Source organism: Tamandua tetradactyla, chromosome 1, assembly GCF_023851605.1.
Source record: "Tamandua tetradactyla isolate mTamTet1 chromosome 1, mTamTet1.pri, whole genome shotgun sequence".
NCBI lineage: Eukaryota > Metazoa > Chordata > Mammalia > Pilosa > Myrmecophagidae > Tamandua > Tamandua tetradactyla.
Genome location: NC_135327.1, coordinates 116,804,827 through 116,825,103, shown reverse-complemented (window position 1 = coordinate 116,825,103; position 20,277 = coordinate 116,804,827). Strand labels below are relative to the sequence as shown.

The following is a 20,277-nucleotide window of genomic DNA, read 5'->3' as shown; positions in this document are numbered from 1 at the left end:
GAGAAAGAAAGAAAGAATGCTGTCAGCCCAGCCTCCAGCCCTTAGAGACAGTTAGTGGTGTGCCCAGGCCTTTCCATGAAGACAGCACCACAGAGGGGCTCGGGAAGCCCAGAATTCCTGGGCAATTGGGAAACGGATTTGGGGAAACCCTTCCAGGGCCTGGAGCTGGGGCCACAGGAGTCAGCAAGACCTCCCTGGCACAGAGACACTTAAATCCATTTTCTGGATGGTCTTCCCTTCCATCCCCACTTAGGGGCACTTGCTCACTGAAAGGTGTACGCGGGCTTCTGCGGGTGTGCATGGCCCTCACTTAGCACATCACTGGCCACGTGGGAGAGGAGAGGTGCCAGCTGTGGGGTGTCTAGCTCAGCCCTGCTGAGGTGTCTGAGCCACTTCTGTGCCCAAATGCAAAACTGTTGCTCCCTACCCCTGGGCTGCTCAAACGAAAGTCCCATGGTATCCTCTTTCCCCTGCTGCCTTATCAAAGGGATGCGTGCTGTCATCTCAGCAACTTCAAGGCTGCAGGCAGGACCCATCTTCCTTCTCTGTCCTACCCCAACACCCCCAGCCCTAGAGCATCTTCCTTTGCACTACACTAGGTCCCCACAACAGACTTCATTAACTTGATTTTGCATGTCAAAATTTTTTTCTGTTAAATTGAAAAAAAAAAAAAAAAGAGGCTCCAGAAATATATGCTTTTAAATTCTAGCCTCCGAGAAGACACAGGGAGACACTGGTATATGCAAATATGGCTGCTTTCCATGGAAAGCTCATGCAGCTCCTCCACCACGTGAGAACACAAGGCCCATCAGGCAAGGGCTGTGAGGACAATGTCTTTGGTTGGACAGAGCTGTGTCCAGAGCTCACTGGAAGCTGATCTGGCAGGGAGGGAGTCCCCTTGCAGCCCCTTCTAAGGGGTGGGGGTGGGGGGCGGAAGGTACAACGGGAGGCATTGAAGCTTTGCCAGCATTTTGCTGTCCTCAAGGCTATAGGACATGTCATTTAAACCTAACACGAAGTAGGTTTATAATTTGGATTTGGATCTCACAGTAGCCCAGTGACACAGCAGCAGCCACGAGGGGGATATCTGCAGGAAAGTGGCCCACCTGGGAACTGCTCCCAGACAATCCTGGCTTCACTGGATCCACACAGAGAATACACTAAAACCCTTTATAACAAATAAGAGTAAATAATTATACCAATATAAACAGGGCCTTTGACCCTTTCATTTTATTAAAATGGCACGTAAATGTTAAAACAGCATACTGATCACTTGGTACTTTTGCTGGCCCCCAGCTGTGTTGCTGAAGAGCAGCTTGTGGCTCCCTCCTGCAGGCTGCAGACTCATGCATTGAGCAATTCATGTTCTTTATCAGTTTTCCCAACAGCATCAGGATTTGATAATGGGTCGAGGTCAGCAAAGAGGCTGAACCAGGCAGTCAGGTCCGAGGAGGCAGCCTTGGCAGGCTCTGGGGAGAGAAGAGGAATCATCAGCAAAGTCACCTTCTAGATGCCCACCTCTGCTATGCTGGGTGCAGGTGGGCCACGGGTCATCTTGAAAAGGGAGGCCATTCAATCAGGAAAATCTCATTGCTCTTTGTCTCTAAAACTTATTAGGGAATTCTGTGCTCCTGTTGATTGGTTGAATAACAAATCTAAACCATGGTCCAAAGTTAAGTGAAGAGGGAGCTCTTCTGTTGGCCAACCGAGCCAACCTATGCAGGTCCCCCCAACTGTCTGTTCTCCTCCACCCCCACCCCAGAGGATGGCCACATCCCACAGGGTTTGCTCAAAACCTCAGATCCTGCGGCTTCACCACAACCAGGAAATATTACAAGTTATTTCACAAATCAGAATGGCTGAGGAAGCAAGGTGCCTTGCAGCATGCGCTGTAGGGATCTTTTCAAATATGCTGGGTCAAGAGAAGTATTGTGGCCACCCTTTTCACCCTTCAAAGCAACAGGCCCAGAAGGGGGTTAGTGCCCAGGATTCTTCTTGTTTATCACTACCTTCCCCTCTCTCTCCTGCCAGAGGACAGAGGCCCTTGACAAGCCTTCCCCTCTAGCAATGGATTCAGTCACCCCTAACACCCCCCTCATACTTCAGCCATACTGAAATACTTCCTTTGGCTGCTGTTTCACTGAGCGACCAACCTTAACTTCCTGAATACCACAATTGTAAAGCCAAGTTATTTGCCAGATGAAAAGAACATCTACAAAAGAGTACCTGATGCAAGTGATTTCTAAATAAGGTGAAGGTGCTTTTTGTCTATAAGTCATTCCACATGAGAAACTAAGTTACTGGCTTGTTTGTTTGTTTTCTCCACCAGGTGGGAGTGTCAGAGGCACAAAGAAAATGACTCTGAGAGGTTATCCTTCTAATTGAGAGGTGCAAAGAATGCACTTGCCAAATGGCTGGAAAGGATCTAAAAAATATTGTTGGACAAGTTGTTAGGAATGGTTATATTAGAATGATGGAGTAAGATTAATATAAACAGGACTTTCAGCCTTTCATTTTACTAAAATGGCACTTAAACATTAAAACAATAAACTGATCACTTTGTACTTCTGATTCCTCTCCTTTGTCTTTTATTTCCAAAATCTCTTGTAGATATGTCACTCATAGAATGAGATAATCAATGTATTCAGTATAGAGATAAAGCTACTGCTGGCAGGACTAATTGATAGCATGTGTTATACTTATTTAACATTAATCGAGTTCCTCATGCAGTCAGTCCACAAAACACCAGTTTATTTTGATATAACCTGAGACTTGAAAGAGCTCAACATAGCTTGGCCAAGGGGGAAAAAAAGAATTTAAGAAAGAGGGAATAACATTTTTTTAAAAACATGTAAGAGGTCACATAAGAAAACTGTATGGGACAAGACTATGGATTAGGCTATTTCTAGTCTTGATAAAGAGTATCAAGAAATCGTAACTATTATCTCCAGTGCAAATATGTTACTTGTGCACTTCCCTTTCCTCCTAACCACAGTAGAGTGGGGTTCAGAGGCCCTCAGAGACTGGGTGTGGCCCTGCCATGAAAACCAGGTGACTGAGCCAAGTGTCTGTTACTTGGGGCAACCTTCACATTTTCCAGGCCCCCTGTTGGAGCAAACACCAGGTGCAATTTATTTGCACAATACTTAAAAGAGTATCTATGAATGCTTTTTGTGACAATGGAATAGGCATTTCATTTAACTTCCTGTGGTCAACAAGGGGAAATTGGGTGATGACAAAAGGACTAGAGAGAGAACTGCAATGACAGATGAGATCTTGAGTTGGACAGTTGTTCTCTTTGGCAGCCTGTCCCAAAAGAGAACAGATCTCATGGGCTTTATTTGACAACTAAGAAACCTGGCACTTTCTAAGGAGTATGATGATGGCTAGGGTATTTTTGACTAAAGATAGGAAACCTAAATGGCCTTTTCCCACCTTGCTATTTTTTTTTTTTTTTTTTTGGCATGGGCAGGCACCGGAAATCGAACCTGGATCTCCGGCATGGCAGGCAAGAACTCTGCCTGCTGAGCCACTGTAGCCTGCCCCCCACCTTGCTATTTCCACCCAATTTGGGGAGGCACCCAGTCATGTGGGGACAGATATTTGATCCTTACATATTGGATACAACTCCATAAAGGGAATGTGGCTTACGCTATTAAGCCAGAAAAAAGTCATAGTGTAACTTCTAGGGTCACCCAGGAGCCTCTGCTTTGACCTTAGATGCTAAAATAGAAATCGGTCAAGAAATACAGAAACTTCTAGGAGGGAAAGGAATTGTCACTTCACAGGGATAAAACACCATATTACCTTTTGCTGCAGGGCTGTTGCCATTTGGGCTGCTTGTCTTTGGTGCTGGCCATGGGGTAGGAGGAGGATTGGCATTGCTTTCTGAGCAGCCTAATATATAAAACCAGAGGCCATTAGATCTAGGGATGAGCACTCACAACTGACCCACCCGATGCCGGCCACAGGGTTCTCAATCACAGTGGCCTCCAAAGAAAGGGACCGTGAGACAAGATCCTTCTCCCATCATCCCCATACCTGCAATAGGTTCTAGGAGAGAATAGGTACGTATATCATGCCCAATTAAAAAATATGGAAAATTAAGAAAAAGGTTGGGTTTTGAAAGCAAATGAGAAATTGTTATGGTTAAGCTTTTTTAGGTTTATGCCATTTTTCTTCTCAAGAAAACTTGAGAAGAAAACTTGCAAACTAATAAATACAGTATGGTTCTATAATTAAGTCCATTAGGATCATCATTTCATAATCTTACAACAGATCATCAATAGCATTCCAAGAAAATCAAGTGCCTGGCTTGTGACAACAAACGGGAAAGGCTTATAGAAAAAGCGAACACCATTAAATGTAACAGTAGAACTAGGAAATGGCACATCTTCTCCACTTCCATTATGATCAGTCCAATTACTTTCTACATGGCTGATTTAAATTGGAAGGCTTAATTAATACAGACAGAAACATGGCAGTGCAATCCAAACACATGAGGGGAAAGAAAACCCTCTCTATTTTTACTCTGTACCCTTACAATGGCATTTAGCTTACACAGCCCTGGCATCCTTTAATGCTCTGCCTGCCCTGCCCCAGATGATTCCGAGGCATTCAGCCCTCTTGTGTGTGGGGGGTGGGGGTGGGGGTGAAGGGTGGGGCAGGCCTGATTCTCCACAGTATTTTCTGTCTGTGATGTTTTGACAGGACTCGTATCTAATTTAGAACTTTATCATATAATTCTTTGTGCCTCTTCTTTAGTTCCTTGCATCTAAGTCCTGTCTTCCCAATGAGACAAGGAATTTCTTCTTCAGTGTACTCCAAAATACCTAAAACAGTACTAGCAGGTGTTTGTGAGCTGCCTGTCATTGATGTTGATTGTGAAATGTAGACCATCAGATGGTGTATCACTGTTGGATCCATCGTGCTTAAGACTGGATCTTTTTATGGGATGCTCTCATCACAGTTATTTCTATAGAAAAGCTTGGTCTCTGCCAGGACTCTCAAGAGAGATCAGGAATGAATGTCAAAGTTCAGTTGGGGCATTGCGGCCAAAGTCCAGAACAAAAGTGACACTCAATAGATACTGCAAAAATAATTCAATTTAGTGCAGTTTGTGCATCCTGTCTTCCAAGGCCCTGGCTTTCTAATGGACTTAATTATAGAACCATACTGTATTTATTAGTTTGCATTTGTTTCATCTCCTATAGTCATGAGCTCTTTGAAGCCAGGGACCATATGTTATTAATCTTTACATCTTTTAGTACAATGCCAGCACATGATGGCTACCTATTGAACTAAGAGGAACTAAGGAAGTGCTCTTTTACCATGAGAAGTATATCCAAGAAGCATTATTTAAAAGGTGGCAAAGCAGGGCCTGGCACACAGTAGATGCTATAATATTCACTGGTTGAATTATTTCATTTTAGACAAATGTGACGGTTAAGTTCGTGTGTCAACTTGCCCAGATTAAGGTGTCCAGTTGTTTGGTCAAGCAAGCACTGGCTTGATTGTTACTATGAGCATATTTCATGCGTTTAAATCATTAGTCAGTTGATTGCATCTATAGCTGACTATATCTACAATCAACAAAGGAGTCTGCCTTCAGCAATGAGATGAGAGAAGTCTCATCTCTGCAGCTGAAAGCCTAAAAGAGAGAACCGATCGTTTTGGCAGTCGGAAAGAAGAATTTCTATCTCTACTTCAGCCAGCCTGCTTCTTCTGGGGAACTCATCAAAATCTTCACCAGAGTTCCAAACTTGCAGCCTGCCCTACAGAATTCATACTTGCTAATCCCCACAGTCATGTGGGCTAATCCCTATAATAAATCTCATAAAATTTACATTTATACAATTACATATGTATATATATACATGCACACATGCTTCCCTGTTGAGCCCTGACTAATACAGCAAATAATTTGCAAACTTATTTATGAAGACTGATGACTAATGAAACAGGTGGCCTGCGACCTATGAGGTCTCGAATGATGAAAAAATATAAAGGATTTTAAAAGGCATTATAATTCATTGGAAAGTTACCTGAACATATAGTACAGTTAACATAATTCATGAAAAAGCACTGGATTTCAAGAGAGCTTTCTGGGATGATGGAAATGCTCTAGCACTGGATTGTGATGACAGTTGCAAAACTGCATAAATTTACTAAAAATCTTTAAACTGTTCAGTGATTTAATGATATGTAAATTAAACCTCAATAAAGCTGTTTTTAAAAATAAACAGTATATGGGGTAATTTAGGAGTAATCATTTCCCTGGTTCCTAGAAAACTGGCCCATGAACATATTCCTTCTAAACCCAGATCACATAAAATGGTGCTAAATGTGTAAAGTTAAAGTTGTGGTTCTGTCATGTGACAAATAAGGTGTATTAGAGGATAAGCTGAGAGGGGTCAAAGCTAACCGGGTAACTTTTGTCCTTGGCCCTGCAACCTTGCCCCCAACATCATGTACTGGAGACCCGCCTGTTCTCTCCTGAGCCCTTCTGACCTGCCCCTGCAGCCTACCCGCAGTCTCTTAGAGCAGTGGTTCTCGAAGCCTGGTTCCCATGCCAGCAGCACAGACATCACCTGTGAGCTGGTTAGAAATGCAGAACACCTTGACCTGGTAAATTAGAACCTAGAGACAAAGTGAGAGGCCCTTCTATATAACAGAAGGGGTCCAGTTCAGATCCCAGCACCCCAGGCAGCTGAATCCAAACCCTGCGGTCTGAACTCCTTGGGTCTGACAAACCCTCTGGCTGAGCTCAGGGAGGCCCACACTTCCAGAAAGAACCAGAATCAATTTAGAGAAAAGCCAGGTGAAGAGAGCCCTTAGCAGTCAACCCTTCCCCAATCTCTGTCTGCTATATGATACAATGGGAACTCAACAAGATAATTCTTCTTATTTCAAAAATACGCGAAATGTTCATTTTCAGAAATGGCTGCAGAGAACATGGGAAAAGAAAGGCACACTCAACGCATCGTGTTTTCCAGAGTATAAAATGGAACACATCCCTAAAAAGAGGCAGGAATAAATCTACATGTCAAAATGTAGCTCACCTCCCTTTATATAATGGGCATGTCCTGAAAGTTATAAATAAATAAAATCTCCGTATATCAAATCGTATTTTACAAGAACCAGAAATACAAGTCATATTTTCAAACTTCTTAAAAGGATGATAAGGGCAGATTCCTTTATAAAAAGAGCAATTGTCTTCTAATTGAATTCCTTTGTAACTCTAGATTTTTTTTAAATATTGTTCTGTTAAACCATAAGGACAAGAAGCATCTAGAATCTATGAGATTTGGGGGGTTCTCCACAGCAGAGGACATGAGGAAGGATAAAGCCTGAAGCTCTCCCCTTTTGGGAGCTGAGGTTACAGGGACGCTAACCTCAGCATTTTCACAAAGACTCAAGGAATGATCATTCCCTCATTCTAAGGTGAGAAGCTAAAACAAGCAGTTTGCCTAGTCACATCCTCTTCTTAGAACAGTTATTAAGCATCTACCTAACAACTCGATCTCTGCATGAGGGAATAAGATGGTATGGCGGTGACACTAGCTATGAAAAGAAAAAGCTCAGCTGCAAATCAACCTTACTCATATCACTTTGGGAGTTATTTAGGGGAAAAGTGGAATTCAGATAATTACAGATGGACTGCCAAGCCAAATTTCAGAGGTCTTAGCTTCTGTTGGGACAAGATCAAAGCTACTTAAGTAGAACTTATTGTTGCTAATATTTTTTAATTGCCATCAACTGTTATCTAGGTTGTGTTAGGGGTTTTGCTAGGACATTTTTACCAGGGATGTGTGGCTAGGAAAGATGTCTGATCATCTCAGAGTAACTGGGTCAGGAGAGAGGTGGTGAAGGGTGGTGGCAGCAAAGCATTGTCCTGTCAACAAAACGACAATCCTAGAGCTTAGTTCCTTTGATATGGCAAATGTGCTAATAATTTTCAGGAAACACAGGACAAAATTTTATGAGTGCAACCCTGCCCCCTTGATTTAGATACGGGAAAATGTAAATCAGCCAGAAATAACACTGGCCAGCCAGAGCAGTCAGGGAGATCAAAACAGCACCACCCAGGGTAGCACTTTGCCACAAATATAATTCCACAAAAGCCCAGGCTGTGTTGACAGTCACAGCCAGGGGAGCTTTGGGGTGGGCCGGCTGTGAGGGGAAAGGGGGGTACCCTGCAGGCCTAGAGGCTAAGCACCTTCTGCAGTGCACCTTCCTCTCTGAGCCCCAGTTTCCACACCGACAAAAGGTGGATGGAAATTTCTGCTTCATTAGGGTCCTGTAGGGATAAAATGGGATGATATGTATGAAACCAGGTAGCACAAGAGCTGGAGAGTAGGCCACAATAAATCTAAGCTGACCCTGGACTTTTGCATAGCTCATCAGACGTCGGGACTGACCCTAGAGTATCTTCTCCAGGTTCACATATTAGGATTGATTTGTTTTAGCCTAGAGATGAATTGGTCCATGGTTGCCTCTTGTCCTCTCATCCTCCCTGTCTGCCTGCCATCCACCCACCAATACACCCAACAACTATTTATTGAATATTTACTATATTCCTGGCACAAAGTTATGTTCTGGAAATATAATGGTGAGCGAAACAAACATGGGCCCTGCCCATGACAATCTAGCAGGAGAGACAAAATTAAATCAATTTTACAGTAAGGTGAGATAAGTGGAATGATGAAGTACAGGTGTATGGGACTGGAGAGCAGAATCACCTAACATTGTCTGCTGGGAGAGGGAGGACGAGGAATCAAGGAAGGCTTCCTGGATGAAATGATACAGAAGTGGAGAACCTGAAGGTTGAAGAGGTTAACCAAGCACAGCGGTCATCAGGGGTGGACAGGTGGGCAGCATGCTCTAAGGGGAAGGAGAACATGTGCCAAGGCCCAGAGGTGTGGGAGAGCCCAGCTGGTGGGAGTTCTATATGGCTGAAGTTCTATATAATCCACTTGGCAAGTCACAGTTTTTTTTATGGGATTCCTTTGGTTTCCTCATCTACAAAAAGAGGAGGGAGTACAGGGTCATCAAGGTCCCTTCTCTTTGTTATTGGATGTGCTTAAAACTGCAGATACCTAAGGCATGCCTTGTGGATGTTCCTCAGCAGGTTTCTTTGTTGGAACAAACAACTCCCTCAGCATCTGCTGGGAACACCTGCCCTGTGATCAAGCTACCTTTAAGGACGCCCCACAACCTTTTCCTCTGCATTATTCCATTTGAACACAGGAAATATCAATAACCCAGAGCCAGGCCAAGCCAAGAAAAGCAAGAGGTCTGTTCTGCTCTGGTATGGGAAAGGAGAATCTGAAAGGACCCAAAGCCTAGATCTATGTTAGAATTATATGGAAATCCTTTCCAGCCCATGCACCATCCCCCCTAACCCCCCCACTCCCCCCAAAAAGAATTCAATGGAAATCCACCCAGACGGCAATGGCATCTCAGAATTGGGTAAAATATAAGTGTGCCCTTTTAACTAGATTCAGACATATCATTCAGTGGTCACCAATGAATGCTATATCTGAATGTGGTTAAAAGGGGAAATTTTAGATGGTATATATTTTGCTAGAATAAAAATTAAAAAAAAAAATGACACAGAACCGTACAACAGAGTGAACCCTACTGTCCACCACGGATTAAGTTAATGGTAAAATTATGATAATATTCTCTCATCAATTGTAACAAGGAAACCATACTAAAGTAAAATGGTAAAAATGGGGATGGGTATAAGGGAACTATGCATTCTCTGCAGGATCTTTCTGTAAACCTACAACTTCCCTAACTGAAAAACTGAAACTGATAGGAAAACAACCACCACAACAGGAGCATCCTGAAGCAGCAGCCCTGCACGTGGGTGGGAATGCGGAATAACACACACAAGGCTGGTCTGCAGAATCCTAAATGTAAAAAAGCCCCGGGACACTGACTTCTGAGCAGCTGGTGATCTTTGCAGTATTAGGGTTTATTTCTATATGAAATCTTGGATACTGGTGGCAGAGAAGAATGTTGAATGTGAGGCCTATCAGCTGGGCCTCATCTCTAATGCGGGCAGTCCTTGCTGGCTGGCTCCCCTCCTACTCACTCAGAGAGGCCCCAGGAAGGTACAATTTTCTCATCACTGCCTGACACAGGAAACCCCAGCCTCTATCATGCTGATAACTTTGGAAACTCTTAGAAATCCCAGCTAAAATGAACTCCTCCTGCAAATGTTCAGCACAAGTTGATCCAGCTGTAAGTTCCTTTGCTTTGCTCCCCTAGAGCTTGAGGAGGAGGGAAAATGCAGTTGTTCCTTTACTGAATGTCTTCTCCTTCCTGTGCCCCCACGGTATCAGGGATCCGAATGAGGAGAGAGGCCAAGGAGGCAGGGAAGGGCAGAGAGAGTGTGAGAAGGCTGCGGGGATGGAGGCAGATGGGGGGCAGGCCCGGCAGGATCCGAGGGCTCAGGTGCCCAGCCAGGGTGAGGCGCCACCTCACCACCCCTCAGGGAGCCCCGGGACAAGGGCGGGTTGAGAACGTGGAGGACGACGGCTTCCACAAGCTGTGACAACTTTGCAGGACAATCTCGATTTCAAATACTCTACTTGGGAACATAGCTGGACTTCTGTGGTGGACAGGGACCCCGCCCCACATTCCTCCTCCAGGACAAGCTGAGGCCCATCCCCGCGTGTGGCCGGGATGCCCAGGGCCAGACCTGCGCCTGTCCAGGAGGGGCCCGATGGAGGCTGCTGGCGAATCCCTTCTGCCGTCAGACATGCCTCACTGGGAAGCAGCAGAACAGGATGGTTCAACGCACGCACGGATTCCTGATCCTGACTGCTCAGGCCTGCCCCTTACTCAAGGTGGGGCCTTAGGGCAAAAGCCAGTTTCCTGGCTATAAAGTGGAGGTGATAATAGCACCTTCCTGGCAGGCGTGGTGAGCATTAAATAAGTTGGCCCACGTAAGGAAAGCACAGAGCAGTGCTTTGCACATGGTGGCGCCGTGCTGAGCGCCGGCTGGCAGGGTTTTAGTCCACAGACTCACAGAATCACCAGCATTTAGACTTCAGCATCTCTGAAGCCCAGCTTAGCCCAGGGATGAGAAGATGACGCGTAATTGTGGAAAAGCAGAAGAAAAATCTTTGGATGCTTTGGCTCTCTCCTGATGGATCATCTAGTGAGGTTAATGCCTCATTTTACAGCTGAGAGAGTAAAGGCCCAGAGTTTGAGGCGCCTGAGCACCTCGGGGTGAACCAGGGGAAGCGGTGTCACCAGCTGAACAAGGTCTCCGTGCTCCTGCCGCTGAGTTAATGTGCCAATGAACCTTTCTATTCTGTGTTTAATTCAGCCACTTAGTAATTTCAGTGGTTTATTTCCTTTGGCTTCCAAGATGTTCTAGACCATCAGGGGATACAGTTTCATTACAAGGGACCAAAAGTTGAGCAGTATTCAGAAGCTTTGGAAATTCACATATAGAGGTGGGTTTTCTAGACCATGAATGCAGTACAAAAAATCTCAGGCCAGCATTTTTCCTTTCCTCTTTTGGTGGCTGGGTGGCGGGGTGGAGGTGCTGGGAAAGGTCCTGACAATAGCTAGTTCAAGTGCATAGAATATGGTGACCATTTGATGATCTTATCACAGGGAAGCAGGAAGCTCATTCTTTATTTGCACCACATATATTTTGAAGGTTCCCTAAAACAGGACAGCATCAGTGGTAGAATTGTGGCTGCACCTGCTGGGAACCTGGAGCTGTGACAGAAGTTGATCAGGCTTCCTCTTTCAACTACTTAGATTCAATTTTCTTTCCTGTCATTTGAGTTGCACAGATATTCAGTTTGTACCTGTCTGCATGGGAAAGAAAGAGGATAGCTCACAGGTACAAAATAACTCTTTTAACATTGATCTTGATGGAATTCCAGCAGTGGAAAGGAAGCTGTTAGCTCCAGAATGATTCTTTTAAATCTTAAGCCAGACCATGTCACTCCTCAACCCAAGATGCTGTGATGTTTCCCAATTTCAATGAAAAAAGGACTGAGTTCTTCCAGTGGCTACAGGGCCCCAGCAACCTAGCCCGCTGCATGCCTCTGACCCCCTGCTCTCCCCCCTGCTCAGTTTGTTCCAACCACACTGTTTGTCCTGCAGACCTTCTGCCCTGCTAGTGATGTTCTCACTTCAGGACATTTGCACAGGCTGTTCCCTCGACCCATATAGTCACATGGCTAATTCTCTCACTTCCTGCAAGGCTTTGCTCAGATCTCATCTCAGTAAGAACTCTAATCAGTTCTGCAGCCTGACCTACCCTGTCATTCCCCTACACTCCCTATCCCCTGAAGGCTCTTCTACTTTTTCTTTTTCACTGTGAAATGGATCACTTTCTAACCTACTATATAATTTGCTTATTTATTATATTTATTATGTTTATTGCTCAATGTCTCTTCCCCATTAGAATATGAGTTTCAAGAAGGCAAAAAGCCTTGTCTGTTTTGTTTTCAGATGCCTCTCCAGTGCTTGACATGCGAGGACCCAATACATATTTGCTGAATGAATGAGGGAAACTTCCTTAAGTCATAGTAGCATAGCTACCTAAAGAGAAATTTTGTTTGCTGAGAAATAAATGGCCTTACATTATAGTGACCTCTTTCTCTTTCTACAGTATGAGCTTGCGGTTCTCTCTCATGGTCTGAACACCCCCTTTGCTAGATCCAAGTGAAGCTTTGTGCCTTTCCCCTGGACTCACAGGAAGACTGTAGTGCCAAAGCCCAGAGGCCACTGATTTGTCTATAGGGCTCGAGCATAATTCTGGGGGCCCCACCGTCAACCCTGAGCTGAGCTCTTCTCACTTTGCTGCTCAGGAAGAGGGCGTGGGACTCTGACTTCTCAGCTGTCAGCATGGGGCATTTGGAGGGACTGCCCTCAGCCACCCCGAGCTGAGCAGTGTTGTCACTGTCCTCAGTCTGCAGCAGGGGCCCACATGTCTCCAAAGCGGGAGGCCCCGAGTGGGGTTCATCATGCAGCATAGCTCGAGCATCTCAGCAACCCCGAGATACTGGTGTGGCTTGTGGGCTCCCTGCCTTCCAGCTCTCCTCCCCTGGGTGGGTGGGGGTATCCCTCAAGTCAGATGGTTGCACTGCTTCTCTGCAGCTCTGGTGGAAGATATGGACAATATGCTGAAATTCGTGGTGGATTCTATTTATCCATGGTATCTCTGCTTTCCACTGCAACAAATAAATGAGTTGGCTGCAAAACAGTACTCACACAGGAAGATAAAAGGAATCATGTATTTCACAAAAAAGAGGGAAGACGGAAGACTTTTTCTTTCCTTTGGTCTTGCCCATCAACTCCTTGCTATGTCCATGATCTTATCTCCAAAGACCTGAGGTTTCAATAGCCCATAATTACTTAGTCACCCCAGCTCTGCAGTGTGTCCTCAGCCTTACGTGCCAGATAAACACACTGTTTACTAAAGGCAATAGGCTAAATACACAGAAAAAATAAAACAATTTGAGAATTGTGTTATTTGTCTTAGAATTACTGTGACAGGAAAGGAGGAAAAAGCGTTGAAAAAGAAATACAAGAAAACAGTTTCCTCTTGAGGTCTGTTTGTTTAGATACTCCAACTTAAAATTTAAATTTAAACCTGACTTTTAGTTATTGCACTTTACACCAACATGGTCCCCAGGCGAGCACTTCTCACTCAGTGTGCCAGCCTGCTGGTGCGACTCAGTGTGCCTTGAACCCTTCTCAATGGTGCTGATCAAATTTCATCAATGTGGAAACTATTTCTGCTGTGGCCAAGGATGCACTGTTTGGCCAGGGGTATTAGGCAGAACAGGGACAGCCAAGCTGAGGCGGGGTTTCTTAGGCTGGGTAGGGTGGAGAAGCAGCAAGGGTGCGGGGAAGACACAAGGTAGTGGAAAAAGAGTCATGTCAGTTAGCACCAAAACAGAAGGTGTTTATGGGACCGCAGGGAACTTTGCCTCTTGAATATCACCAGGCATGAATGGCCAATCAGACAGGGCCATAATCACAAAGACAATTTAATCCACTCAAAAAATCAAAGTGAGACAAGACTGAGAACCACTGCTCTAACCTTTCACTAATAGAAAATGTGATACACAGAGCAGATTATAAGAATGAATAGATTTTTTAACCCTATAACACATTTTAAAGCTGGAATGAGAGTCTGAGGTTTCAACTAAAAAGTTACTGGATGTAAAATAGAATTACAAAAAAGACACTGTATATAAAATGAAAAACACAGAAAATACAAGAAAAAGACTGTGGTAGTTTGGAGTTGTAATATACCCCAGGAAAGGTCATGTTCTTTTAATCCAATTTTGTGGATGCAGACCTACTGTGGACGGGACCTTTTGGTTAGTTCGGTTGTTTCAGTTGAGATGTGACCCAGTCACTTCAAGGTGGGTCGTAATCCTTTCCTGGAGCCTTTTATGAGAGGATAAAGGACAAACACAGAGAGAGAGAGAGAGAGAGAAAGAGCAAGCGAGCGAGTGAGCAGACAGAGAAACGTCCTGGAGATGCTAAGGGAGGACCCATGGGTGCTCAGAGAGAAAGCCACTGGAATCAGAAGCTGAAAACATTAGAACCCAGGAGCAAAGGACCAGCAGACACCGGCCATGTGTCTTCCCACTGGACAGAGGTACCCCAGATGCCGGCGGCCTTTCTTCAGAGAAGGCATCTTCTTTTTCATGCCCTAATGTGGACATTTTCACAGCCTTAGACTTTTAACTGGTAACCTAATAAATCCCTATTGTCGAAAGCCAGTCCGTTTCTGGCATCCTGCATTTTGGCAGCTTAAGCAAACCAAAAAAAGACCAGGAAGAAATATGGCTCCGCATTAAAAATAAAACAAATAAAACGCCATTTCCATCCCAACAATACATACCTCGTAGTGAGGCCTGTAAGTCTTTCATATTTTGGTCTAGCAGCTGCGACGGAAGGAATCCTGAGCCCGTCTGGGGCTTGAGGTCCGGCTCCCCTGGAGCCACCGTGGGAGCCGACTCCTTCAGCCGACTGTCGCCAAACACAGCCGCCCACTCCTTGCCGAACTCGCCGTCTTCCAGGGAGGAGGCGCTGAAGATCTCGCTCAGCAGCAGCAGGTCATCCCTGTCCGCGCCCTCCGGGTCCACCGTTCCCGCCGCCAGGCCCAGGCAAGCTGAGGAGAGCAACAGCACACAGCACATGTCACCACGGCCGGCCCGGGCCGCCCGCGAACAAGCGCCCACGGGGGCGGCGATGGGGTGGGCACAGCGAGATCGGAGAAAAAGTTTATCACAATACACACTAATCTCCTGTAGCCTTCGCTTAAGAGACTTCACAATTAAATGTCTAGGCCCCTCCTCCTTCGCTCCCCTTCCTCAGAGCAAGTCCAGTTTTTGAAGGTCATGAGAGTCACATTTAAATCGTTTCCACAAAAACTTTAGGGCTTTTGGTTTCTCTTAATATAAAAGCAAATGGACTAGAACATTTCTCAAATATGAGATGAAGCCAGGATGGAAAGCATGTTGGAGATCTTAGTTTCTTGTTTATATATAGCTTCTGGAATCTTTGCACATGACAAGCCCTAAATCCATGCTGCCTGAGCTAGAACAGCCAACACCCCTTGTGGCAGCCTGCCCGGCCACCTGGGAGGGGAGAACATCCACCACGCCCTGACCGGCCCAGGGAAGGAAAGGGGAGTACAGGACGTTGGGAAACTGACAAGGACCAAGCAAAGCACACTTGCTTCTTTCTCCTTTGCTAAAACACAGCTGCATGAAGCAAAGGAAAGCTGGGTCTGACTGGCCTGAGGGCAGGCATGAGAGAGTAACGGGAAACAGGGCAAAATGAGGAACCATCCAGAAAGTGAGTGACAGATACAGAAGGGATCGGAGATCCAGGAGGGGCTGAATGAGCACCAGGCCTGAGGTGGGTCCCAGGACCACCCACTACTTGCTGTGTGACTTTGGAAAGACCCTTAACCCCTCTGAGCCTTTTTCCCCCCTCATCTATAAAGTTATAATGTGAATTATGCCCACCTCAGAGTGTTGTCAGGAAGATCAAAGAATTACACCTTAAACCTCATTGCCTGTACGGAAGGAAGACTTTAAAGAAGAGAACCATCCTTACAATATTGACAAAATACTGAATATTGAACACAAGTAGGATGGGAGCATTAATATTAGAAATCCCGAAATAAGCGCTTTCATTAGTTTTCAATATATTTTGAGAATCAAGGACAGGTGGCTTTATTAACTGTGACTCATTGTGGTATTTAATCAACACCTGGAAAATGCAAACATTTTGTTGTTAAGTAATGAAGTGGAGGAAAATCATGATGTATTTTTTTTCCTGAGCTATGTTGACATTGTGACCCTGTCACATGAAGTGAGATTAATAAATTCTCCTCAAATATAGAAGATAATTAGTCAGTGAAGGTTTTTTTTTTTTTTTAATAAAACTTATCTCTATTGACTTTTCTATTTTCAACCACTCTTTACATCAAGATTGACAGACTAAGGGGATCTTCGATGTGCTGAGCAGACTGGCCCTAAATAAGGATAGGAGGAGGCTACTCATTCTCATATCACTGGGATTTGAAACAGTGGCAAAACATCACTTTAATCAGACAACTATCTAACTTAAGCACTCTCAGTATTTTTATCATAGAAATGTTCACCAATGCATAGCCTGTAGGTGAGCTGGGGTAGAAGGCGGGCAACATGTCATTTTAAACAGACTTCTAAGGCAGTACTGTGTTAAGAGGGCAGCACAGGAGTCACCTACAGCCTGGCATGGGGGGTAAGGAAGGGCAGGGAAGGCGGAGAGCTCATCTCTGGGAAGGAAGAAGCTGCAAAAGTGTGGCCTTGGCTACTCCATCCTACCATGTGTCTAAGCATCCTCTCTCTCTCAGTATTACCCTTTTTACATATATTAACTTCACAAATCTCTGCACTTCCTACTTTCAGTTGGAACTTGGACTCCCAGACCCTTTCACATGGTTTATTTTCTGGTCTGACTGAAACCAAACAATTACAGAACCAAACATGTTTACTGGAACCAATTCAAGTCAATGTATAGACCCTAGAGGAAGAGATGACTTAAATGAGTACTGGAAACTGGGTGTATTCCCCCTAAAGTCACTTTTATGACCCTCTGCTAAGTCAGACCCTGGGGAAGCATCACAGAACAGCTGTCATCTAGATGCCAATCCAGGAAAGATAATGACTAACATTAGCAACAACAAATAATAAACTTGAGCCTTCTGAAATAATCAGACTGGAAAAGCTCTATCTTTGTTTTTACTGTCTAGGTTTGTGATATGCTATCTGTTGTGGACTTTTGCTCACTTAGCATTCCTTCCCTCTTCTTCTCCAGCTTTCCCTTTGGAGAAACACATCCATGTCATCCTGGTGAGCTGTCACTTAAAGATGCCTCGTCATCCCCACCCTAGGTGGATCCGTGACCTTGGTTTGTCTAGAGAAAGTCCGTCATTTCTCAGGCCATGCTGACTGGCTCAGATATGGACACATGCCAAAGTTTCTCTGATTTTGGTATACGGAAACTGGAATTGAGAGTCTCTGTTTACTTTGGGATCCCAAGATCTGAAGATGCAGGGTCGAAGCTGCAGTAATAATGAAGTCAACATACAGAGGAAAACAGCATTAAGAATTGCAGAGAAAGTCCTGAGAACACGGTCTAAGTCCCTGGATCCAGCTTAGCCTTGCTTGAAGCTCACACACCACTATGAGCTCTATGCTATAGGGGCCCATGTGGTATTTTTTTTTAAAAACCTGAAGTATTTAGAGAAAGGTCTCTGTCATTTACAACCAAAGACTCCTGACTAATAGTGGATTCTATCAAACTCAAATTTTATGACAGAAATGAGGAAAGGACCAATGATGAAGATATTGTCTAGAGCCTGTTCCAGACACAGATTTCTTGCCTGCACTAAGGACTATCATTGAATTTGGCCTATTACTTAGTGGCCTGGTTATTTAGCAATATGCATGCTGCACAGCGAACATTTCCTCTTTTAAGGGAACTTACTACTTAGCTAAAAGCAATGAAACTGGCACTGACTTGAACTAGAAAACAGAAAAACCTCCCAATTACTGCACTGGTAATTAAGGTGCTTGAAATTGCTGTAATAATTTGTAAAGAAAAAAAACTTAATTACAAATAGAAAAGGACAGGTTTAGGTCTGAAACCAGACAAGTTGAGACTTGAGAAATAACACTAGTCAGTTTGCTCTTTAGAACCATATTATCATTTCCTTTGAAAGTAATTCAACAGAAAGAAAATGGGGATACGACACAGAGAAGGTATAAGTTCGTGGAGAAAACCCTGGTAGGAGCTACGCAACTGGAATTATAGCACATATGTGAGCAAGTGCTGTTGTTGCTGGGGTGATGGAGTGCCATTCAGCTTTCGACTTAACAGATGGACAACGGCTCTGTAGAGCTCTCAGGTGCCAAACTCAGATGCTACTCCAAGCCCTTTCACTTTCTTGCAGGCTCTCACATCTCCATGTGTCCTTTCATATCAAATAATTCAACCTTGGACATTCCTGAAAGAATAAAGGCTGACAGAAATGACATTCTCCAATTCTCACCTCTCTGCCGTAACCCTTTATGCATCATCCTTTTCTTTTAAGATTGGCCCTCTCTGTGCACACCTGACCCACCCTTTCAGGAGCATGCTTCTGCCATTATTCAGCTCCAGCATCTTTACTTTAGTCTTTCACTCTCCAATGCTTCCTCCCCAGGCCTCAAACATGTGTGCACATCCCCCGCATAATGAAACCTTCACTTGATATGTGGGCCTCTTTCAAGTTACTGTTCTGGTTTCTTCTTCCTTCCACAGCTACTCTACTTTGTCACCACTCTTTTTCAGCTGCTTCTAATCAGGTTCTTCCCCTACTCTGTACTAAAATGGCTCTCCTGAAGGCTGCTGCTGTGATTCTCTCAACCATTTCCACTCTTTTCTCAGTCCTAGACATCTGTAGCATGTTGTACTGTGGGCTTACTCTGGAAATGCTGCTGTCTCCCAGGAGAACCCTAGGGATGGCTCTCTTGGATGGCCTCCTTTATCCTTGACAGTGCCTTCTTGAGGCCTCTTCCTACTCTGGTTGTCTTTAGCTTTTATGCTAAGGCATCACATCTCTGCTCATTATATTCTCTAAGGAAGACCTTATCTAGGCTCAGGGTTTCAATCTCATCTTGGGAAATGCACAAATCTCTACCTCAAATTCCAAATTCTTTCCTGTACTCTGAAGACAAATTCTTGATTGAACCTGAGGAGTTGCCATGGATGGTGAGGCTGCCGGTACTCCATAATAAGGCATTCTCCCACTATATACATTTGAATCAACCTGGCTGTGAGATTACTCCCTGCTCAAAAACTTTCACTGCCCCCACCCCCCACCCCCCAACTACTAAGTAAGGTAACATTCCTTACAGCGGCATTCAGAGCCTCTAGAGCCTAGTTCTAATGCAAGCCTTTCAGCATCCCATCAATCCTGCCCAGGAGAAGTATACAACTCAGCAAAACTCCTCTACTTCCATTTCCCAAATATCTTTTCCTGTCTCCCTGTCCGGGAGCCTGATGTTTCCTTCCAGTGAAATGCCCAAAGAGAAGAATCACAATTTTTTGCAATTAAAAAGGATCTTTTAAAAATAAATTTATTATGGGAATATTACTTAGAATGCAAAATTTCCCATTTAAACTACTCTTATATGCACAATTCAGTGATATTAAGTACTTTTATTATGTTGTGCCACCATCACCACCGACCCATTACCAAGACTTTTTTATCATGCCAAACAGAAACTCCGAACCTATTAAACAATAACTCCCCATTCTCCTTCCCCCATCCCTATGACCACTGATAATCTGTAATCTACTTCTATCCTATGAATTTGCTTACTCTAGATAACTAATATAAGTGAAACCATATAGTAATTGTCCTTGTGTGTCTGGCTTATTTCACCCAGTATGTCTACAAGGGTCATTCATGTTGTAGCATGTATCAGGACTCTGTTCCTTTTTTATGGCTGAATAATATTTCATTGTGCGTATATACCACATTTCCTTCATTCCTTCATCCACTGATGGACACAGTTGCTTCTACTTTTTGTCTATTGTTGAAAGGGATCTTAGAGATCATGTCCTCTAACTCATTTCACGGATGAGGGAGAAAGACAACCAAGTTAGATGAGTTGTCCAAGGTCACAGAACTTATTTGTTAATAAAAATCTGACTGGGGACCCCATGCTCACAGAT

At 44.4% G+C, this 20,277-nt stretch overlaps 1 protein-coding gene across 9 annotated transcripts in view; it reads right to left on the bottom strand.

Annotated features, from left to right (window-relative positions):
* Positions 1-1,193: 1,193 nt before the first annotated feature.
* The window catches only part of ICA1 (islet cell autoantigen 1), a 154,742-nt gene continuing 135,658 nt past the window's right edge, over positions 1,194-20,277 (bottom strand). For 5 of the 9 annotated variants that reach the window (XM_077122848.1, XM_077122833.1, XM_077122824.1 and 2 more), the window contains exons 13-15: positions 14,900-15,169; positions 3,808-3,897; positions 1,194-1,469 (exon numbers count right to left, since the gene is read on the bottom strand). In XM_077122848.1, coding sequence (XP_076978963.1) covers positions 1,345-1,469; positions 3,808-3,897; positions 14,900-15,169 — 485 coding nt within the window. In that variant the 3' untranslated portion in view covers positions 1,194-1,344. The remainder of the gene's footprint in view (positions 1,470-3,807; positions 3,898-14,899; positions 15,170-20,277) is intronic. The other 4 variants (XM_077122881.1, XM_077122868.1, XM_077122874.1 and 1 more) reach the window with 2 other exon arrangements.